Below are 25182 nucleotides of genomic sequence, written 5' to 3'. Positions count from 1 at the left end.
AGGGGTTATCTGTGAGGCATAAAAATAATTTCTCAGGCAAGGAAGAACCATACCTCCTCTTTCCTTCCCTAACTGTAAGGTGTTATATCGAATTCTAGGTTTCCTTCCTTGCCAAATGAAGCGGGAAATCCATTTGTCCCATTCCCTGAATTGATTATCATCCACCTCCACTGGTAAAGTACGGAAAAGATATAATAACCGAGGAAGAATATTCATTTTTATAGTATTTATCCTTGAATTTAAACTTAAAAAGGGGATAAGATTCCATCTATGCATATCTGCTTTTATCTCTGAGATTAATGGCCCATAATTTACCAGTGACAGTGTTGAAAGATCCTTCGGCAGGGTTATTCCTAAATATTTTAATGATTTAGCTTCCCACTTAAGATCGTACGTATCCTGCAATTTTTTGGATGGTGTATAATTTAGGGACATAACCTGCGTTTTCTTTACATTTATTTTATAACCTGATATTTTCCCAAAGTCATCCAACAGTGTAAACAATCCTATAAATGATTTTTCTGGTTCACTCAGATAGACCAAAACATCATCTGCGAATAACGCCACTTTCTGTTCAATCCCTGCCACCTTGATACCTTTTACGATTTCGCTCTGTCTTATTAGTTGGGCAAGTGGTTCAATATATAGCGCAAAAAGGAGAGGAGAAATTGGGCATCCCTGTCTAGTGCCTCTCTCTAAAATGAAGGAGTCAGAGAGGTCCCCATTTATCTTAATTCGGGCTGTTGGGCTGTCATACAGAGTCTGAATTACTTTAATAAACCTTTCTTGAAAGCCGAATCTTCCTAACATTCTGTATAGGAATGCCCAACTAACCGAATCAAAAGCTTTCTCAGCGTCCAATCCCCCAACTAACCGAATCAAAAGCTTTCTCAGCGTCCAATCCGTGCACACCTTTTTCAACCAGCACACAAAGGAAACTAATGTGCGCACAGAAGGTTAGTTACCTAAAATAATGTAGTAATTAATAATTATACTTATTGAAAATAATCTTTTAGCTAACTGTTTCTGTTAACTGGTTAGTCGGTTTTTCAAATACCACAATGCACGTCACCTATCCTGTTCCGGTTTGTACAGCTGCATCACAGTGGCAGCCATGTTTGGCGGACAGTGTTCATATCGTAAAGTTTACAAAGATCTGTTTCAAATCCTGTAGATAGCTTACTAAGTTTTTAATTGGAAAAAAAATTGATTCACTATGTCGAATTCAAAAGATGTGAAGGGCGTGAAGCGCGAAAGAAATGCAAATTTGTTTAAAGTTGAATGGTTTAACAAAATAGTAGAAACTGCTACACCGAAAGCTCATGAGGTCATGAACGTTCAGCTACGAGAAATATTTATGTACGATTCTGAAACTGGAGTTATCTGTTTGTATTGTCATGATGCGAAAGTTGCTGGAGAATTTGCTAGTGGAAAGAAGTGGGATGATATTTGGAAACTTGACTTTTTGAAGCGTCATTTGGCAAGTAAATCGCATTTGGACAGTGTACAAAAGCTCAAGCAACAGAACCCGTCATTACCCGTTACAGGAGTGCTACGCATGTTACGGTTGAGTGCAGATGAGCGAGAGCGAAAAAGATCAAACTCAGAGGAGAAGAAAGTTGAGGTACAAGAAGAATGGTCAGCTTTTGATTTCTCCGCAATTGCGGATTGTGAACTCACATTTGGCGATGAACAAGTTAATGCTTTATGTCTAAAATATCATGATTTTCTAGCTAAAAATATTGTAATAGTTAGACAGTTTAATGATTTCAAATTTTCTGTACAAGAAAAAATTAAATCCAAACCGATTTCAAACTTTTCTTAAATGGTGGCATTTGTACTTCAAAATGAACATTTTTGCGACCTTGCACAGTTGATGGACATTGGGGGAACCTTTCTTGCATCTACTGCGGACTGTGAGTGACGTTTTAGCCTAATGAATCAACTCAAAAACAAGCTGAGAAACCATTTAGGTGAATGTCATTTGGATATGTTAATGAGAATCAAAAGCTATCAATTGGATGAAAGTTCTATAGATACAGTCTACAAAAGGCTACAAAAGCATTTCTAAAGACATGAGTGTTCATCAGTCCACAGCAAGAGAAATTGTCTACAAATAGAAGAAACTTGGTACTGTTGCTACTCTCCCTAGGACTGGGCATCCTGCAAAGATCACACTACGAGCACAACGTGCAATGCTGAAGGAGGTGTAAAAGAATCAAGGGTAACAGCAAAAAAAACCTGCAGAAAACTTCCAGCATCTGCAGAATTCCTGTTGTTTGCAGAAAACTCTATAACTTGCTAAGACCCTATCCATGTGTCCACTCTAAAAAAGACACTGAACAAGAATAGTACTCATGGAAGGACACCACGGAGATACCACTGCTCTCAAAAAAAATATTGCTGCACATCAAGCTTGCGAAAGACCATCTGGATGTTCCACAGCACTTCTGGGACAATGTTCTGTGAACAGATGAGACAAAATTTCAACTTTTTGGCAGAGATGCACACCATTATGGTTGGAGGAAAAAGGCACTGCACACCAACACCAAAACCTCATTCCAATTGTGAAGCATAGTGGAAGGAGCACCATGGTTGGGGGCTGCTTTGCTGCTTCAGGGCCTGAACAGCTTGCAACCATTGAGGGAACAATGAATTCAAAATTGTATCAAGATATTTTACAGGAAAATGTCAGGGTAGTGGGTCTGTCACCGGAAGCTGAATAAAAGTTGGATGATACAACAAGACAATGATCTGATACAAGAGTAAATCAACAAAAGAAGATTTAAGAAGAAAATTTGTGTTTTGGAATGGCCAAGTCAGAGTACAGACCTTAACCCAATTGAGATGCTGTAGCAGGACCTGAAGAGGGCTGTTCATGCAAGGTATCCCAGAAATATTGATGAACTGTTTCAGTTTGTATAGAGGAATAGTCTAAAATCCCTCCTTACTGTTGTGCAAGTCTGATCAGCAGCTATAGGAAACATTTGGTGGAGGTAGTTGCTGCTAAAGGAGGTTCTACCAGTGATTAAATACAAGGCTTTTTCCAGCCTGGACTGTGAATGATTAAACAACGTGTTAAATAAAGGCATGAAAAGTACAATTGTTTGTGTGTTATTAGTTTAGGCAGATTGTGTATTTATTCTGACTTAGATGAAGATCAGACCACATTTTATGAGTAATTAATGCAGAAAACCAGTAATTGCAAAGGGTTCACAAACTTTTTCTTGCAACTGTACTTCACTGTTGACAACTCAAAATCCCGGAACTCTCTTCCTAACAGCATTGTGGGTATACCCACACTTGAACAACTGTAGCAATTCGAGAAGCCCGCTCACCACCATATTCTCAAGGACAATAAGGGATAGGATATCAAATGCTGACAGACTTTGAATCCCATAACCTTGAATGAACCAAAAAAAATTCTCTTAATGGAAAACTGGGGAGTCCCACAAGACCATTTCACCTAGAGACTCATTGTGGAACAACCTATCTACATTCAGGATTCTGTTCAACTAGCAGAAGTTGGCATTACCTTTCAGAACTGCTAGTGATTGGTACCAAAATTTGTTTCAGGTACCCACAACAGCTTAAATTTATTGTTATCATCTCAATACCAATTCAGAACACACAACATACAGTACAAGCTCCCTGGATCAGTTTTATAGGTCATCCAGACTTGTTGAATTTGAATCAAGCTGTTTGCTTTGAGCCCAAAGGTAGACCATCCTTCATTGTGAAAACCTTTTCACTTCAAACAGTCATGTTATTAAAATCCATTTGATACTATAAATAATTTAAGGATGCAAATTAATGAGCATTATTGAACTCATTACTAGAGGGAGCAGGAAATAGTAGCAACAAGAGCCACCAGAAATAAACTGACATTGCCAAATACACAAAGTATATACTGATGTTACACATACGTTTCTAAAATTTGTATCTAAAGCAGAAAATGCAAATTAAAAATGGAAATATTACAATTGATAGAGGAACATAAAGAACATCGAAGCATACCTGAAACTTATCTATTGCCACTGGAAGAAGATCCACTGAAGATGACATCACAAATATTGCATCACTTCTTTCCTTCTCAGTTATGTCAGCACTGGTAACTAAAATGCATTTACAGAATTATGAGGCTGCTGACATCTTCATCACTTCAAAATTAAGATAATGCATAAATAATAAACCCAGTATATTTGGATTGGTAAGTACATGTGGTCATTCAACTTTCCCAAATGAAAGAGAGCAGCCAATTGTGCTTATCCTTTCTAAATAGTTACAATTTTATGCTGACAACTGTGTTCATCTAATTCATATTGGTTATAGCCACATTGTTAGATATCTAATCTGTTCCTTTAATCTTAATTGCCTATGTTTTGCTTTGCATGGAATGTTGATGATATTGCAAGATTGTTTCATGATTATGATGTAATATTATGCAGAAAACCACAAATAAATATTAAGAATACAATTTTAAATAATTTTCTTTCCAAAAGCTCCTTCAACACAACTTTTGCATGAATCAACATTTCTTCACATCTCTAAACATACTGGCATGTACAGTTCCAGAATCCCTTATCCGAAATCCTTGGGGCCAGTTCCATTTTGGAATTCAGAATTTTTTGGATTTCAGACCCCAACTACCACCCACCCCCGCCGATACCAAAAAACACGTATGCTCAAGTCCCTTATTTAACCTGTCTCAGTGCGGTGGACTTTAGGACCCGGTGGCGCACCAAACCTACACACATCCTCTCATATACTTTAAATCATCTCTAGATTACTTATAATACTTAATTCAATGTAAATGTTAAGTAAATAATTGTTATACTGTATTGTTTAGGGAATAATGACAAGAAGAAATTTTATTTCAAACAAAAACATTCAGTAAAACATAAAAATATACAGCTTCAAATGAACTGAATCAAACACATGGTAAATGACTTATTGGAATAAATGCAGAACATCACTGTCACTATAAAACTTCAGTAACTTGCCTTTCTGTTTATTTAAATCATACATAGTGGTAGTTCTGACACTATTTTCTTCAGTAAAATGCCTCATAGACACACCATGATCAAGCTTCTGCAATAACTCCACATTCTGCGTTATTGATAGAGAAGATTCCTTCTCTTTTTCTCATTGTTACCCATAGGGGTATCTGCAGCTCTTTTTGACATTTTCACAGTGAAATTAAACACGAAGTCAACAGTGAACACAAAATATCAACGAACAGCAAATGCACGTGTAACCAGTACGAGCGCTGAGCCACAACTGACGTCTGGCAGCCTCTGCTAGTGCTGCCACATCACACCTGTGTGACGTCAGCTGTTGGCGAAAAAAAAACTTCGGTTTTCGAAGCTTTTTGGATTTCAGAATTTCGGATAAAGGAGTGTGCACCTGTACTTTTGCACAAATGATACAATGTTTTTACTATTTCCAACATTTCCCCTTGATACCATAGCACAAGATAATATATTCAAAATTAAGAAAGATTAAACTTTGATTACTTAATTTGTTTATAAGCTGATAATTTTGTGTGTTAAGCCTGTCATGATGTTTTCTTAATATACCTTGACTGTTTATTGAGGTCCTCATAGCCAATGCAGTTGTCTGTGGTTGTGCATAACTTTGAGTAGACTCTTTCATCTCAATCGTAGACTCTTTCATCTCAATGGTATGATTCTGCTGAATGAAATACAGAATTATATCATGAATTAAATATCATATTGAAATAAAAGACAAAAATATTGAAATTAGTGATAAATCTTGATGAATCTCTGTAGCCCCATTTAAGTCCAAAGAGCTAGATGGAAATTGTCAGGCCCCTTAACTCACAAACCACTACCCTTGGAACAATGGCAAAGCCAGGACAGACCAAGAAATCTGACTTATACACTGAAGGACATGGCAGTAGAAAGGTAGAACTTGCTGATATACACTCTGCATCTGCCTAGTGGTTCTCCACAGGCCAGATGGCCAGCTATCAGTGCTTTCTGCAGGTGCTTTGTCACATAAGTTTCCAGACAAATTGATTAAATTTGATAATTAGGTTTGAATTTATATTATGCTTTTTAAACCTCCATGATATTCCAAAATGTTTTATAGCTTTGTGTCTATAAAGAAAGGATTATCATGGTAACAAAAAAAGAAATAAAAGGAAGGTTGACATATCATGACCCATTTGAAAAACACAAAATGCTCAAGGTGCCTTCATTTATGCTTACAAAGGAATTCCATAAATTATTACACAATAAGGTAAATTGTGACAGACTAGTCCCATTAGTGAGAAGTACACATATGAGGGTGTACTTATAAGATTAACAGAATGGTTGCAAAATAATTGCATTAGAAGGTGATTAGAATGCACTTTCTTTCTCAAACTATGGTTACACGAGAACATAAATGATTAAAAAGAGAATAGGAAATGGGAATATTGATAAGACTGGTGAGTCATGAAGGAAAAAAGATAACCCAATAGGTCAAAAATCCACAGGCATGATATTCTATGTTCAGGTATGTTTAATAATAAAAGGCGGGCAGCAGCGTGCCACGCGCGCGCAGCCCTCTGGTGAAAATGATATCGTATCTGTTAAATAGGGGCCGTGGACAATTCTGATTTGATGGAGACAAACGTGAAATCACAGAGGAACATCTGGAGAAATTTCTGAAACGCAGGTTCGCTGCCGCTATTACTGGGTGATCGAGAATCTTCTCAGGGAAGGCCCCAAAACCCCCAGCTTTGCCTGTTGTTGGTGACCAAGATTGAGGTCAAATCGTTCGGATAGAGATGGTGCTCGGTACCCGGTGTCGGAGAGCTGATCGGAGGCTCGAAGTTTTCAGACGACTCAGAGTCGGACTGTGGTCGGGCATGGCAGGGAGAGTTTTTCTTCCTTTTCCCGTCTGCTTGAGATGTGGGACATTGGAGAGACTTTGAACTTTTTACTGTGTCATGGACTGTTCTTCATCAAGTTATGGTATTGTTGCACTGTTGTAACTATATGTTACAATTATGTGGTTTTGTTAGTTTTTTCAGTCTTGGTCTGTCCTTTGTTTTGTGATATCACACCGGAGGAAATATTGTATCATTTCTTAATGCATGCATTACTAAATGACAATAAAAGAGGACTGTGTGTCTTCATAATCTAATAAATAATTAGCATTCTCTCTTTGTTTGAAATGTACAGCAACTTGAGGTGAAGAGCAATTGTTCTGCTTGACAACAAATATGACATCATTTTACCATCCAATGTCAATCATATGCTGTACACTATATCAATAAGTAGCATTCCTAAATATGCAAGTCTTCGGATACAAGCTGGTTTAAAAATCTGTTATTAAAAGAGTGCAATGGAACGGATACTTATGAAGGGTCACAGCCCAAAACGTTGAATGTTTACTCATTTTCATAAATGCTGCCTGACCCTGCTGAGTTCCTCCAACATTTTGTGTGTGTTACAACCATTACTCAAGTCTTTTAAACCCTGAAATCAAAAATAAAATATTACAAGTCTCATCCCTTCTGAAACTAAAAGATGGGAGATTTAAAATGGCTTAATTTTGTATTTTTATTAAAAATAATGACATTTTTCTTCTTCTGTATTAATCCACCCTGTAGCAGACTATATAAATATCAGTTAACAACCGTCCAGTTTAAGCTTACTATCCACTGAACACACTGCACTGAGAAACTGAACAAAATATTACAGTCACCTGTTGGGATATGTAACCATATTGTAATTACTCTTAGTGAATATAATAGTATGCTTGGTACAGTGTGCTTAAAGTAATTTTTTGCAAAAGTGCACATGGTATCCACCGACTGTTAATTTGTTATAGTGCTTTTGACCCTGGAGTCCAAAACCTCACACAAAACTCAGAACAACATTTTTAAAAAGTCAGCTAAAGCCCCTGTCCACCACAGCAATGAAACAGTGATTTCAAAGCTGCAGTGGTGTGGAATGAACAACTGAGAAATCGTAATTGTCTGTCTCAGAGGGTAGCTTAGCCAATATGGACCACAACCTGTTGCTCCAAGTGTATACAGTTCATCCAGATCCTATCTATGATTTCTTTCATCATCTCTTGGTGCACACAGAAGCTACTGTCTTCACACTTCGTTAGGCCAAAGGGAGGTAAAGAAAAATTAAAGTAAATTTTTACCTTCTATAAATTCTTCAACAAGCAACAAGCTTGTGGAATAACATGGTTGATTAGACTGCACCCTTATTTGACATTATACTGTATGCGTTCTGTTACGAGATGCCACTGTCTTCTGCTAATGTTCGAGTTTTGATAACCTCATCGTTCTCAGAACAAAATTCCAATCAATAAAATATAAATTGTTTATTTGCTGTTTTTACAGATCTTGCAGTAATAATTTAGCTATAATAATGAGTATCTATACTTCAACAGTCTCAGCACTTACCATTAATTCACTGGTTACAAACCCTGGGATATACTGGGTGATGTGATTAGCATTTTTCCTTAACTCTACTTAAAAATTACTGGCTCTATGTTCCACAAACCATTTATAAAATTAACTTTCAATGTTTTTTTTTAAGGATTTGCCACATTTATTATGAAAAGTTAATTGACAAATAGCTTCAGAAATAAATGTAGGCAATGTCCCTTTAATGGCTTTGATTTTAGTTATTGATAATACGGAGTCTTTTGCATCCATGCTGATTAAATACTGAAAGCCAAGGTCAAGCGTCCATTTCAATTCAGATGCAAGCTTATTGACCTGAAATATCAACTCTTTACATAGAGGCTGCCTAAATTGGAGCATTTCCAGCATTTTGTTGACATCTCACATTTTATTTAATAATTGTAACTATTTATATAGCACCTTTCATACATTAAGATGCAGGCTCAAAGTGCTTTACATAGATTGTAAAGATAAAACAATATAGCCATAAATTTACAAGACAAAATTAAAAATCTTAAAGACAAACATTATATAGTATAAATGTAACCAAATACACCAAATTACATAAATATAATCAACAAAAACAGGCATTAAGTACTGCTACAAGTAGGCCAAATTAAAAATAGTAGGTCTTCAGCAGAGTTTTGAAATGTTCCACAGTACTAGTCTGACGTGTCTCAGTTAGCAGAGTATTCCAGATTTTTGGTGCATAAGAGCTAAAGGTCGCATCACTAGTTCTCATATGGTTAGATCTAAGAACACTAAGCAAAGCAATATTTGTGGATCTAAGAATACAATTTGTGATGTAAGGGAATAGATACTCCAAAATATAAGGAGGAGCTAGATTATTCAGAGCCTTATACACAACTAAGAGTATTTAAAAATTGATCCAAGTGCACAACATCCACCAATTCTCCTTTGTCTTCCTGCTTGTTATTTCTTCAAAGAATTCCAGCAGATTTGCCAGGCAAGATTTTCCCTTGAGGAAACCATGCTGACTATGGCCTATTTTATCACGTGCCTCAAAGTGCCGAGACTTCATCCTTAACTACCGACTCCAACATCATCCCAACTACTAAGGTCAGACTAACTGGCCTATAATTTCCTTTCTTCTGTCTCTCTATGATCCTAAATAATGGCAGAGGGAATACAGTGTTGGGAAGTGAATGGTCATGCACTTCGTTAGAAGAGATGAAAGGGTTGACTATTTCCTAATTGGAGAGAACATCTGAGGCACAAAAGGAACCAAGGGATGAAAGCATTTCAGTACACTTGGAGTACTGTGTCCAGTTCTGGTCGCCTCACTATAGGAAGGATGTGGAAGCATTGGAAAGGGTACAGAGGAGATTTACCAGAATGCTGCCTAGTTTAGAGTGTATGCATTACGATCAGAGATTAAGGGAGCTAGGGCTTTACTCTTGGAGAGGAGGAGGATGAGAGGAGACATGATAAAAGTGTACAAGATAATAAGAGGAATAGATAGAGTGGATAGCCAGCGCCTCTTCCCCAGGGCACCACTGCTCAATACAAGAGGACATGACTTTAAGGTAAGGGGTGGGAAGTTCAAGGGGGATATTAGAGGAAGGTTTATTTTACTCAGAGAGTGGTTGGTGCGTGGAATGCACTGCCTGAGTCAGTGGTGGAGGCAGATACACTAGTGAAGTTTAAGAGACTACTAGACAGGTATATGGAGGAATTTAAGGTGGGGCTTATATGGGAGGTAGGATTTGAGGGTCAGCACAACATTGTGGGCCAAAGGACCTGTACCGTGCTGTACTATTCTATGTTCCATGTAAATACATTGCAGAACTGTGCAAACTTCCCCAATACAGGTTTCCCCGCCATCCGAAGGCAGAGCGTTCCTATGAAACGGTTCGTAAGCCGAAATGTTGTAAAGCGAAGAAGCAATTACCATTTATTTATATGGGAAATTTTGTGAGCGTTCCTAGACCCAAAAATAACCTACCAAATCATGCCAAATAACACATAAAACCTAAAATAACAGTGACATATAGTAAAAGCAGGAATGATATGATAAATACACAGCCTATATAAAGTAGAAATACTTCTCTATAACGATTGCCTGCACAGATCTCCGTAGCGAAAATCTCACGCAAGCACTCTTGGCAGAAAATCTCACGTAAGTACTGTTGGCATAAACGCGCTCTCCAGTAACCTTCAAACTATGAAGCTGCCAAATCTACCAAATAACACATAAAAATACACAGCCTATATAAAGTAGAAATAACGTATGCACAGTGTAGTATCACTTACAGGAATTGGGAAGACAGCAAGCACACTGATGATGGTGTGTTAGACTGAGTCGTCGCAGGCTGGGTGGTGCAGTGGCCCCCACCCTCCAGGACGCCGACCCGATACATTGCCGCGAAGCATGCAGGGGTAGCCAGGAGGCACACAGCACATCTTTAAGAAAAAAGCCAAAATAAACATGCTAATTAATTAGGTGCTGCCCGGCACGTAAATGTCGGCGCAGATCAGAGGCGATTGCCGATTGCATTTGCACTGATCTGGGCTGACAATTACGTGCTAGACGGCACCTAATTAATTAGCATGTTTATTTTGGCTTTTTTCTTAAAGATGTGCTGTGTGCCTCCAGGCTACCCCTGCATTCTCTGCGAATCGGTACAGTATCTGTCCGGGGGTTGGGGTGGTGGGACCCAGGGGTGTCATCTCATCGTCGATCAGGGCAGGCAGCTCATCTTCTCCTATGACTGCCCGCCTCGATGTCGAAGGTTGAGGTTCGTCGTCTGCTGTGGCTGATGTGGAAGGCTTGCTTGACTGCTGAGCCTCAAGCATTTTTATATCACACAGTTCTTTGTAAGGACACAAACCATCCTGCAAATATATCCTAAACCTACGTACCCTTTCAAAATTAAAGTCGTCCTTTATCATTGCAGCGAAAATCTCACGCAGTTGCTTCACTTTCTGCATTCGGTTAAATTCGGTTTCGATTGTTATCCTTTCCTCTTCCAATTGCATCAGCTCTTCATCTATCAGTTCTTGGTCATGGGATGCCAAAACCTCTTCAACATCATCTTCGTCAGCTTCCACAAGTCAAACTCACTTTGTCCTTGCTTCGTTCACCACGATCGAAACGCTTAATTATGTCTAGTTTTACGCTAAGTGTAACACCCTTACAAGCTCTTTCAGGCTTTTCTGACACCTTAGAGCTCATCTTGCAAACGGCTGCTCACAGGCTCGTGATTAAGCAATGCTGTTCCGAATCTGGGGGAGAGCAGCTGCTTGGGGTGCGCGCTGCCTTTTATCGCGCGCTGATTTTTTATCACGCGCTGCCTTTCTTCGTAACAGTGAAAACAGCTTCTGAAAGCAAAAACAGGGTATAGGTCTTTCGTAACAGTGAGGTTTCGTAAAGTGAACGTTCGAAAAGCGGGGGACATCTGTACTGTGACTTTGGAGATGGACTTTCTGATGCATTAAGGGACAGGCTTGTATGTGGCATGCATAGTCAAAGCACTCAAAAGAGGCTATTGTCAAAAAGAGACCTAACCTTAGAACAGGCATTGACCATTGCAATAACATTGGAGACACCAGAAAAGGACGTGTCAGAACATAAGAAAAAGAGCTTAGAATGTGAAACGCATAAATGTCTTTGAATGATGCAAAAAGCCAAAAATGTTATCGATGTGGCAAATCCTCCCACAATGCAAATGACTGGTGGTTCAAAGAAAAAGTTTGCAGAAAGTGTCACAGACAGTGTGCAAGTCAGACAAAAAGCACAACCAAAGAGAAAAACCACACAGAGTGAAAAATAACCAACCACAAAACTAAACAAATGCACAGTGACTGAATGTGAAACTGAATCTGACAACAGAGTCTAGCAAAGTGAGTTGCCATGCCTAGAACTGCATAGCATTACTGAAGCAGATTGTGAAATCATATAGATCACAGCAGATGTGTTTGGTGTAAAACTGAAAATGGAGCTGGATACAAGATCAGCTTTGTCTGTAATTTCTGGGGCTAGCTACAACACTGTTTTCTAAGCTACAATTAGAAAAGACCTCTGTAATGCTAAAGACCTACACAGGGAAAAAAGTGTTTCCCAAAGGCAAACTAGAAGTAAATGTGATGTACGGAGGCAAAACACATCAGTTAGAGCTTTGTGTGTTAAAAAGCGGAGGGTCAGCACTTCTTGGGCACGAATGGTTGAGAAAAATCCAACTAGACTGACACATAATCAAATCTCTCAATGTGTCATCAACAGGCAACTGCAGACCAAATAGTAGCACTAACCAGAGACTGTCACAGCTGCGTAATGCTAAGGAGAAAGTGTTTGAGAAGGGTATTGGTAAACTTAAAGGTAGGAAGGCCAGAATTGAGTTGGATGAAGCAGCAACACCAGAATTCCATAAAGTGCATCTTATGCACTATGCTTAAAGTAGATGCTGAACTTTACAGCTTGGAGGTGTCTGGCATTCTCTCCAAGGTTGAGTGGAGTGATTGAGCCACGTCCATTGTCCCAGTGATCAAGAGAAGGCCAGAGCTGTTCCCAAATGCACTCTCAAAGTAAGTATCAACCCTGTCCTGTGTCCTGTACAGTATCCCCTGCCATGAATGGAATATATTTTTTCATCTTTGGCAGGTGGGTAGAGGCTTTCAAAGATTGACTTGTCACAAGCGTATCTGCAAATGGAGATTTTGGAGTAAAGCAGGAAGTTCCTCACAATCAACATTCACAAGTTCCAGTATAACCGTCTTGTCTTTGGCGTTGCATCAGCTCCAGCAATTTGGCAAAGAACAATGGGCCAAGTGCTCCAAGACATCCCAGGAACACAATGTTACCTTGATGTCATCATAACTGGCAAGAATGATGAAGAGCACCTCCAGAACCTTTGTAAAGTGTTTACCAGGCTGAATGAGTATGGTCTACATGCAAAGAGAGAGAAATGTTAGTTTTTCAAGAATGAAATCTCAAATTGTAGACATGTCATTGACAAGCATGGCTTATGCAAGTCACCAGAGAAGACTGAAGCAGTGCTGCAGGCACCCAAACCAGAAAATGTGTCACAACTCAGGTCATACTTAGGCCTTGTAAATTACTACCACTGGTTTTTTCCAAATATTACTGCACCCATTGGATGCACTGTTACAGACAGGAGCAAAGTGTGAATGGCCAGAAAGATGTGAAAGAGCATTCAAGGAAATAAAGACACTAATAACGTCAGATGAGCTGCTCACCCATTATGTCTCATCTCTGCCCATCAGACTGACGTGCGATGTCCCCCCCTATGACACTGGTGTTGTTTTGTCACACACTATGAAAGATGGATCTGAATGTCCGATTGCACTTGCTTCAAGATCACTGACAAGCGCAGAATACAGCTATGCACAGATCAACCTAGAGGCCCTTAGTCTTCCTAGAAGCCCTTAATGACAGAGTTCAAGGATACCATACAAAACAGCAACACTGACAGACTGTCACGTCTTCCACTGTTGGCCACTGAAGAAGTCATCATTCTTTGACCCAGCAGAGCTATTCCACCCAGCACTGGTGGATCAGTTGCAACAAATTCAGAAATACAAAGAGAAACAAAGAATGACCTGACATTGTCAAAAGTCTATGATATCACCATACAAGGATGGCCTGCTCATGGTAACCCTATGTTTCCAGAGTTATCAGTGATTCGAGACCAACTGTTGGTATGTCAAAGAATGCTGATGTGTGGATCTCATGTTGTGGTTCCCTCTAAACTGCGCACCAGAGTGTTAGAGAAACTGCATGAAGAATACCTATATGAAGAATCTCGTCCGGAGCTATGTGTGGTGGCCTAGAATAGACAGATTGAAGATTTGACCAAAAGCTGTTTGGGATGCCAAAAAGTTCAAAATACACTCCAGAGGCACTGTTACACCCGTGGAGTGGCCACCTTCACCATGGCAAAGAGTGCATAATGACTTTGCAGGACCATTCAAGGATTCCATGTTTCTGATTGCTGTGGATGTTCATTCAAAGTGGCCTGAGGTCATACCAATTAAGTCAACCACTTCAAAAAAGACAGTCCTCAGAGAAGAAACCACCTTCTCTAGAAATGGCTTACCAGAACAAATTGTGAATGACAACAGACCACAATATACATCAGAAGAGTTCAGAGTATTCATGAAGAAAAAAAAGGGTTCAAACATTTCAGCTCCTCACCACCCAGCAATGAATGGGTTAGATGAAAAGTTTATCTAAACCTTTCATCATCATCACCAGGTGCCTTGCCCAGTTTGAGCTTTGACTGCCATGGCCCACACACTCCTGTTTCGGGTCAAGTGGATCAATTCATTGGTATTCATTTCCAATTCTCTGGCTGCTGTCTCCATCACCATCTGTCTTTATCCTCCTCTTGCTTTCTTCCCTTCAATCTTTCCCATAATTACCGTGCATTCTAACTCCTCTTTCCTAATCACATGTCCAATGAAGTCACGTTGCCTTTTCATGATCTCATACATTATTTCTCTTTTTGTGCTTGCTCTGTTCATGACATCCTCGTTAGGTATTCGTTTCATCCATGATATTCTTTGCATCCTCCTCAGAAACCACATCTCTGCTGCTTCAATTCGTTTTCTCATGTTACTAGATATTGTCCAACATTCTGAGCCATATAGCATAACCGGATGAACGTAACATTTCAGTACTCTGAGGTGGGTTGTCATGCTTAGTTTAGTGTTGTTCAGTATACTTTTAATTCTCATAAACGTGCCTTTTACCCTCTCTATTCTTCTTTTGATGTCCATGTCGCACCTGCCATCTGATGTCACCCAGCTTCCTAAGTAGCAAAAGTTCTGTACTTGTTTTATGTCTTCCTCGTTTATTCTCAGCCTGCAGATAGGATTCTCCTTCTTTTTGGATATCACCATACATTCTGTCTTTTTGGAATTGATAAATAGACCCATTTTTGCACTTCCTTCAACAACTATATCAATTAAGTGTTGTAGTTCTTCCTCCGTATTTGCAATTAACACAGTGTCATCCGCTTATCTAAAATTATTGATGTTTTCACCGCCAACTTTGATACCCAAAATGTCTCTTATTTTTTGTAATATTGTTTCACTGTACACACTAAACAAATCAGGGGAGAAAACTCACCCTTGTCTCTTGATTTTCGTAAAGTGACTCACTTCTCCATCTATTCTTACAGCGGCAATTTGTTCCCAGTACAGATTTCTGATTTGGCAGAGGTCTTTCGAATCTAGATCTAGAGTTGCCTGTAATATTTTGAATAACTTATTGTGTTTCACTTTATCAAATGCTTTTGTGTAGTCGATAAAACAAAAAAAAAATCTCTTGCACTTGAATAGCACATTCTGATAGTATCCTTAACATCAATGTCACGTTTCTTGTACCTTTGTCTTTCACAAAACCACATTGTTCTTTACCTATTTCAGTTTGTATCTTACTTTTAGCTCTAGTCATCAAAATTCTTAGACGTATCTTAGTGATATGACTCATTAAACTTATGGTCCTATGTAATTCTCATTCTATTGCTTCAGGTTTCTTAGGAAGAGTGATAAATACTGATTTTTTCATCTCTTTTGGTATTATTCCAGTCTCATAAACGTCATTGATTAAATCAGTAAGTTTTTCAATTCCATAATCTTCAAGGGTGATAATTTGTTCTATTACTAATTCATCAGGACCTGCTGCCTTTCCTTTCTTCATCTCATTTATTGCATTACAAACTTCAGATTTTAAAATACTTGGACCTTCAATGTTCTTCTTACAATTTATTCTTGTGGAACATCCCATACTAATGGAGTAGGAATTCTTATGAATGAAAACATGGCAAAAAGTTTTTTAGGACATCTGGTAAGATCAGAAAGAGTGCTCCTTGTTAGATTCAGAGGCCAACCATCTAAACCTTCAAGAAGTCCATTAAAGCTATGGACAAGGAGTACACTTCTCTACACCACAAGGTAGACAACTTACATTGTGGTATTGGAACTCTGTTCATGCGATGACAAATCAAACACCTGCCATGCTGTTCATGAGCAGGAATCTGCTATCTCACATAGAGCTTCTGAAACCAGATCTATGGAGGGAAGTGCAGAATAAACAGTTCAGCCAGTTGCCAAGTAAATCAGCAAGGATTTTCAAGGTTGGACAGAAGTCCTACCGTGTGATTACCAAGAAGGTAAGTGGATACCCGATAGGAAAGTTACAAGAACTGGATCACTGATGTACACAGTGTATGTTGGAGATCATACATGGAGACATCATGTGGACTAGCTACAAGATGATCAGCCCAACAATACACCTGAATCCTCTGCATCCAACAAGATGGACACATTACAGCCACCAGAATTACTTACCAGTGATGATCCTGTCACTAACAGCAAAGTGACACTTGCAGAGAAAGTTGTCTTTGACAGGACACCTGCCAAACCTGATGCCATTCCACATGTCAAAAGGCACTATCTTGAAAGAAACACAGTGCCACCCAAAAGACTGAATCTTTAGTAAAGTGAAGATAGTTATGGACCGTAATTGTTTGTGAAATTGCAGAGCTGTGCATCAGATACTGTTGTTAGCAGCACAGGAGCACCTCAGGGGACTGTCCTGTCCCCCTTCCTGTTTACCATCTACACCTCAGACTTCAGATACAACTTGAAGTCCTGCCACCTGCAGAAGTTTTTGGATCATTCGGTAGTATTGGGCTGTACCAGCCAAGGTCCAGAGGCTGAGTACAGAAGAGTGGTGGTCAACTTTGCTGAGTGGTGTGGGCTGTATCACCTACAGCTCAAGCGCACCAAGACAAAGAAGTTGGTAGTGGACTTCAGGGAGGTGGACAATGGGAATGGATGTGGAAATCATCCAGGAGTACAAATACCTGGGAACTCATCTGGAAAATAAACTGAACTGGACTAAAAATACAGGGGCTCTGTACAAGGAACAGAGCCAACTGTACTTCCAGAGGAGACTCTGGTCATTCAATGTCTGCAGTTCTACAACTCAGTGGTGGCCAGCATTCTATTCTATGCTGTAGTCTGCTGGGGCAGCAGGGTGAGAGCAGTTGACGCCAAGATAATTGATAAGCTTGTCAGGAAGACTGGTTCTGTACTGGGGGTGGAACTGGATTTTCTGGTGGTTGTGCCTGTGAAGAGGATACTACAGAAGCTACGAAGAATTATGGACAATCCCCCCTCACCCCCTCCATGACATACTGGACAAACAGAGGAGCACCTTTAGTAACAGACAGATTCCAGCAAGGTGCATCACTGAACGCCACAGGAGATCCTTTCTCACTGTGGCTACAATACTCTACAACTCCTCAAGTATATAAGTATATGGTTTCATTACCCAGCTGTATTTTGCACTATTACTTTTTAATGCATATTTTGTATTTTTTTCATACCTCGATGCTTACATTTTGTATTCTAAAGTATATATTTCTAACTGAGCAACCTTGCAATGATAATTTCCTTCGGGATAACTAAAGTTTTATCTTATCTTATTGTGAAAGCATGTTTATTGGAATATGGCTTTAAAGGGAAATTGAACATTTTATGTTACATTAATCTGAAGGAGAAGGAAGTGCAATGTATGGATCTACTTCTTTTCACACAATAACTCCCCTTAACACTACTTATTGACTGATAACTTACCCATGCACGTTGATTTGTTCCTCCCTCTGCAAAGTGAATATTGAAGTTAACCTCATCTGCACATGCATGCTTTTATTTAATTGATACATAGTTAAACAGAAACAACAATGATTCCAAGATTGAATGGCTTGTCATATGAAGCGTGTTTGATGGCTCTGGGCCTATATTCACCAGAGTTAATATACAACTTCAGTTTCCTGCTAGTGCAATGGATTTGTAGCTAACCTCGGAAATGGCACAGCAGATTACTCCATTGTATCAAGTAATTATGAAAAATGCTATTAACATTGGGCAAAAATCCTGGCATTGATTTGGGATTGACAAAAACACATACTAGTCCTGTCAAAACAGCAACACTCTGAATATAGGGACTTGTATTTAAAATAACAGATCTGCACCATAGTCTAAACACTTCTATTCAAATACATTTTTTTTTAAATCGAGGGTCTTACTTCATTACTTACAATACTTCATCAACAGAGAAACACATGAAATGGCATTATAGAAGCATATGGAAATGACAGCCTTAGAATTAATACCAGTTCCCTTGAAACTTTCCCTCAACTAATCAATCAACACTGCATGTTGACCACTTAAGAGAAGCAGCAAATATAAAAAGTATAGAATAAGCTCCCAGCAGAATCTACAAAGCTTTATACCAAGAACAGTTTGGTAACACTACAGGACGAAGCTGGTCATATTTGTATAGTTTAACTGTAAGATTTGGCTTGGATCAGATGATAGAACTAATACAAGGAGAAATCTTGTCAAATAGGATTGATTCAGAAACAACATGGCAGTTTGAATCTGGTCATTATTAAGGCAACAAATTTATCTCCTTCACCCTACTAGCAAGTCATTGGAGTAATCCTGGTTCAGAAAATATAGAAAAGCATTCCAGGTCTGACACTAAATGGAACCCAAAAATTAAATACCAATCTGGTGACATTAATATTATGCACACTATTTTTTTTAATTCAACACCAAATACATTTCCAAAGACAATATTTCTAGCAAATACAAAAGCAAATATGACTTACATCAGCAGACAATCCAGGCTTTGTAATCAAAGTGGGGTCTCCAACCACAGGCAATACAGGTGGTTTCACATGCTGGTACAGACCCTCTCTCAAAACAGTTTGACTGGAAGTTCCTTCTGATAAATTTTCAGGTGGACTAGAGAAGCTTGGTGGTGATCCCATAACCGGAACTTGGGTAATTGGCAAAACAGAATGGACCGCTGCATCTATATTCTTTACATCATGTACAGAAACTGCCATAGAAACTGTGGTATTAAGCACTTCACCGGGGGGTTCAGAGGATAGCTCTTCTGTGCAACTCACATCTCCTGTCGCAGCAGCAGTTTCAGAGGATTCTGTAGCTGAATGAACAGGAAGAATCCCTCCATGCTCTTGATATAATAAAGTACGTAACTTTTCATCCAACGACTTTATCGTGTTATCTATAAATTCAATTTTACGTGGGCCTTCCACATCCGATTCAACTACAAGAGAAAGTTGTTGCTGACTGCTAATAACACCAGTCACGGTAATTGACTGCGACTGTGCTTGTGCGGGGTACTGTTGATTAATACTTGTAGGTACTGGTGCAGGACTCTGCGGCTGAGAACTTGAAGTGTTACTTACTGTTCCAGAAATGGAAACAGAGGATTGAATCTGGTTTGTGGAAGGTTGCATTAAAACAGATTGAGAGATATCAGGCACATACGCTTGCATAACAGGCACCTGTTGCTCCAAAAAAAGGCTCTGAAGTGGACTAGGCTCTGCAGATTGAGTAGGAAGTGAAAGTTCTGTTTGAATGGATATTGATTGGATGGGAAGAGAATCAACAACTGAAGAGAAAGGCATGTCCACCACTGAAGGGGGGCTGAAAACTATTTCAGATTCCTCTTCTGTTTGCAGCTGAGAAACAGTTTTAGATTGAAGTTCTGAATGCTCATGAACGGCAATCTGACTTTGAAATGAAATATTTGATTCATTACAAACAGGATCATGGACCTGGTGACTACTCTGTTGCAATTCTTTTCTAGACTGACCCTCAGTTTCCATTTGTAGTGTAGGAATGCTAGGGGACATTACTGGAACAGGCAGATTTGCTGGGGCACTAATATGAGACAACACTGGCACTGAGGGAGGATGAACAATGTGATGTCCAGAGGTGATGTCATTAGCAGGAGCAGGAGTTATTGCACCAGATATCTGTGTTGCTAATGAATCCATTTGCTTGTCTTCAATGGCATTTTCAGTTTCTGAAAATTGAAGAAAATGTTTTAAGTTTCTACAAATGTTAATTTAATGCTAATTTAGAACAATTGCTCCTAAAACCTAAGGTACTGACTTATTTGACTTCCCCTCAAATTAAATATACAATCCATAATATTGCAGATAACAAATTTTTAAATGCTGTCAATAGGTTAACATTAAATGCTACACACATCCAAAGTGTAAATGTACTATTAAACATTGAAAATTTAAATATAAATCAGTTCTATCAGATTTAAATCAGCAATATTTACTGAGGAAATCAATTTAGTATTTTGATTAAATTACAAGTTTTAAAAACTCAAATGAACAGCAGATGCTGGAAATTTATAACAAGAAAGAAAGACTGGAAATATTCAGCAGATCAAGCTGGATATGTGGGAAGAGAAAGAGTTAATATTTCACGTCAAAGACCCTTTATTGACCTGCTAAGTATTTCCAGCAATTTCTGTTATTGTAAAAATTTATTTCATCTCCATTTCAAAATGTGCAAGCTCAACAATTATAGGCAGCATGGTAGCGTAGTGGTTAGCACGATGCTTTACAGTACCAGTGACCCAGGTTCAATTCCTGCCACTGTTTGTAACAGCAACACTCACAACACGCTGGAGGAACTCAGCAGGTTGGGCAGCATCCGTGGAAAAGATCGGTCGACATTTCGTCCTGAAATGTTGACCGATCTTTTCCATGGATGCTGCCCGACCTGCTGAGTTCTTCCAGCGTGTTGTGAGTGTTGCTTTGACCCCAGCATCTGCAGATTATTTTGTGTTTCCTGTTTGTAAGAGCTTGTACATTCTCCCTGTGACCGCGTGGCTTTCCTCTGGGTACTATGGTTTCCTCCCACAGTCCAAAGATGTACCGGTTGGTAGGTTCATTGTAAATTGTTGGTAATTAGGCTAGGGTAAAATTGGGGTACTGCTGTGTGGCTTGAAGGGCCAGAAGGGCTTGTTCCACGCTATATTTCAATAAAAAGAAATAAAATTAAATAATGCTAAGATCATACCCAGGGTCGAAGCTGCTGGTGGTTTACTTGAAGGAACATTTGCTGCCGATTCCGACTCTTTTGTTGGACTGTTTTCCACAACTGGACATATAATAAACCATCTTCGGCCAGTATGCAACACTAACAAAGATGGTACAATGCATCAGCAGTTGATCACCTTAGTATACAGCATTCTTCTTACTATGCATGTTTTTCAAATCTATGTTAATCAATTCTGTTACTACGTACTGAGCCCACTTGTTTTAAAGAGCAGAGACTTCTGACTTTAAGAGTGTGCTTTGCTATGCAATGCACAGTGCAATTTCAGGATCAATATTCAGTTCCATTCACTGTTTTTCCAATAATAAACTACCCAAGCTCCAGACAATGAACATGTCCATCAGGAGTGATTATAATCACCTTTCATTAACATTTGATATCAATACCACCATTAGATTTCTCATAAGCAATAACTTGGTAATCAGATAGTTCACTGTGCCAACTACATGAATACTGAGACTGCAAGGACAACTTGGAAGCTCAGTAGTCTGCAATGACTGATTCACCTGCTGATTCATCACCTATAAGGATGTACATGGAACTAGTCAGGAATAATTCTCCATGTGCCTGATTTATTAAAATTACATAAGACCATAAGATATAGGAGCAGAAGTAGGCCATTCAGCCCATCGAGTCTGCTCCACGATTCAATCATGGGCTGATCCAATTCTTCCAGTCATCCCTACTCCCCTGCCTTCTCCCCATACCCTTTGATGCCCTGGCTAATCAGGGAAGTGTCTATCTCTGCCTTAAATACACCCAATGACTTGGCCTCCACAGCCACACATGACAACAAATTCCACAGATTAACTACCCTCTGACTAAAGTAATTTCTTTGCATCACTCTTCTAAACGAACGTTCTCAATCCTGAAGTTGTGCCCTCTTGTCCTAGACTCCCCTATCATGGGAAATAACTTAGCCATATCTAATCTGTTCAAGTTTTTAACATCCAACAATATTTAAGCTCAAAACACTTAGAAAAAGCAGTTTTTGATCAGCACCCAATCCCATCTCAAATATTCAGACTCCCCACCACCATAAGCATAACAAGACAATGCTAAAACTCACTGCATCATCCAAACTCCAATCCTCAACTAGGGGACCAGACACACAGGGACACTAACACCACATGCAATCCAACAATTTGCACTTTTACAAGTTGGCATTATATTACCATCTCTTCTTCCTCAACATGTCAAAATCATAGAACTCCATTTCATCAAATGAACTTGCAATTTTAGGAATGAACAATAAATATTGCCCCATCTAGCAAAACCTATGGCACAAATTAATAAATAAAATGACATGGATGTAACTCAAGACATTTTAATATATCTTAATAGAATTATAAATTACTTGGGGAAATAATTCCTTCTCCTTAGACACCAAACACTAATAAAACATTATCTCCATCTCAAGGCAGTTGTCAACTTTCAAATAATGTGTCAACTCCACCATTCAAATTTCCCCCAAAGTCCTTAAACATGCTATCACATGCTAAACATGCATGCTAACCTTTAAAGCATGTTTAAAGTCTCTCCCAAGTCTTCAATCTGATGTAAAATCTCTCAATTTTCTTACTAATTATATCTCGTGTGACTATAAATGTGACATTTCATAAATTCTCAACCTCTATGTACGCTTGAATGTGGCTTACCACATTTTTCAAAGCCTTTTGCAAATCACGTGGTTCACTGAAGCAAGCTCCCTTATTTTCAAACAAAATTGTGTTTATTATAGTACAGCATCTTCAGCAATCACGCTACACTCAGTGGCCACTTTATTAGGTACACTTGCTCATTAGTACAAATATCTAATCTGCTAACCACGTGGCAGCAGCTCAATACACAAGAACATGCAAACATGGTCAAGAGGTTCAGTGTTGTTCAGATCAAACATCAGAATGAGGAAGACATGTGACTAGGTGACTGACTGGAATGACAGTTGGTGCCAGACAGAGTGATTTGAGTATCTCAAAAACTGCTGATCTCCTGGAATTTTCATGCACAACAGTCTCTAAAATTTAGAGAGAATGCTGCAAAAAAAACCCCAAAAAAACAATCCGGTGAACAGCAGTTCTGTGGATGAAAATACCTTGTTAATGAGCGAGGTCAGGGGACAACGGTTAGACTGGTTCAAAATAACAGCAAGCCAATAGTAACTCAAATAACCACATGTTACAACAGTGGTATGCAGAAGAGCATCTCTGAACGTACAACATGTCGAACCTTGAAGTGGATGAACTACATTAGTAGACTACAAAATACACTTGGTGTACACTGAGTGCATACTTGTCTCCTAATTAAGCCGACTCTGGACCTTCCCATAATGTGGTGAATCTTTACTGTGAATATTATTTCATTATCTAAAAAACACAGGTGTTTAAATTGAAATTTAATTAATTTGCTCACTGTACTCTCAGATATTACCATTGATCGTTTAAAAATTATTTTCTAGCATTCTGTAAAATCTGAACAAATAAGATGAGAGACTTGGAGCACAACCTGGCTCCAAGAGCAGAGTTGAATGATCTGCTTTTGCACTATATAATTGTCTAATTCTATGTAAATAAATTCTCTCAACACTTCCTGACTGATTCTATACTAACTTTATCCTTCTTTCTCTGAGACAGCCAGTTTTGAAAGAACTATTTCTTTGAACTCCTTTCAGTCTTCCACTTGCAAGTTTTAGCATTCTCCTGTCAAACTCCTACACTTAAATCTTCACAGCTAACGCCACATTTCTGGGAGTTAACAGTTTGTGTCCCACTTCATCCTTGCTTCCACTCAAAATCTTTCTTGTTATGATCACCTATAAATAGTATTCAATCTTTCCATTGATAGATATAATACCCGAATTAGGTCTTAAATTATGCCCAGGTCATTAAGCAGTAGGTAGACCTAAATTTCTTGTATGCTCCGATGACAGATCTCCAGAACTATACTAATAGGAGCTATAGCAGGCGTGCCCACATTCTGAGTTGCCTCTCCTGCTAAAAATTTCCATGGAATTAACTATTATCGATACCAAATGAATGTCCCTGAAGACCACAAAAATTAAGGTCACCACAAAAGTGAAGCTTGCTGACTGACCACAATGATGAAAGTTTCTCATCAAACACCCATCTTCAAAAATGTCTGAACCCTGCACTCTGGAATATCATTCTGAAATACCAATACCTCTCCCTTTAAACTCCAAACCTTTAATCAGATATACATATACAGCACCTATTTTTGTCTCTTTGCACTATGAAGCACTTACGATATCTTTACATTAAAGGCGCTATTTAAATGTAAGCGTTTTTATTATGGATTGTTGGCAAAGAGATTTAACAATAAAAAAAGCTATAAGGAGATTTCTCAATACCAATGGACAAGTATTAGTCCTATTGAACATGTGATTATTTGCATCTCTTCCCGGCATGCTAAACATGCAATGTGTAATAACTGACACAAGATTTATTTATTTAACAACTAAGTTTAATAAAAAATTAATTTTGATTTTACTTTAACTTGCAAATTACTTTGAGTATAATAAATAAGTATAATCATTTTAATTGTTGAATTGCCAGAAATGCAACACTTCCAAAATACACTGATGTAATTCCAAAAAACAAAGCAATATTTGGTAGGCTGACCCCATCCAGAATTCCATGTAACTTGCAAATTATATGGGTGTGGGGGGTCCAACAACTGGCTATGATGTGCAATGATATCGACATTTAAACCATCCCAAACCCAAAATACAACTTTTCACTTCACAGGTAAGCTTGTCTGTCAAGAGAATTTAAAAT

General features: G+C 38.7%; 1 protein-coding gene across 4 annotated transcripts in view; it reads right to left on the bottom strand.

Annotated features, from left to right (window-relative positions):
- The window catches only part of wnk2 (WNK lysine deficient protein kinase 2), a 169418-nt gene that overhangs the window by 39714 nt on the left and 104522 nt on the right, over positions 1-25182 (bottom strand). For all 4 annotated transcript variants that reach the window (XM_063068119.1, XM_063068120.1, XM_063068121.1 and 1 more), the window contains 4 exons: positions 21350-21469; positions 19105-20333; positions 5580-5694; positions 4018-4115 (listed from right to left, as the gene is read on the bottom strand). In XM_063068119.1, coding sequence (XP_062924189.1) covers positions 4018-4115; positions 5580-5694; positions 19105-20333; positions 21350-21469 — 1562 coding nt within the window. The remainder of the gene's footprint in view (positions 1-4017; positions 4116-5579; positions 5695-19104; positions 20334-21349; positions 21470-25182) is intronic.

This window comes from Mobula hypostoma, chromosome 15 (assembly GCF_963921235.1).
Source record: "Mobula hypostoma chromosome 15, sMobHyp1.1, whole genome shotgun sequence".
Lineage (NCBI taxonomy): Eukaryota > Metazoa > Chordata > Chondrichthyes > Myliobatiformes > Myliobatidae > Mobula > Mobula hypostoma.
Note: the sequence above shows the minus strand (reverse complement) of the source record. Positions and strands in the feature narration are given on the sequence as shown.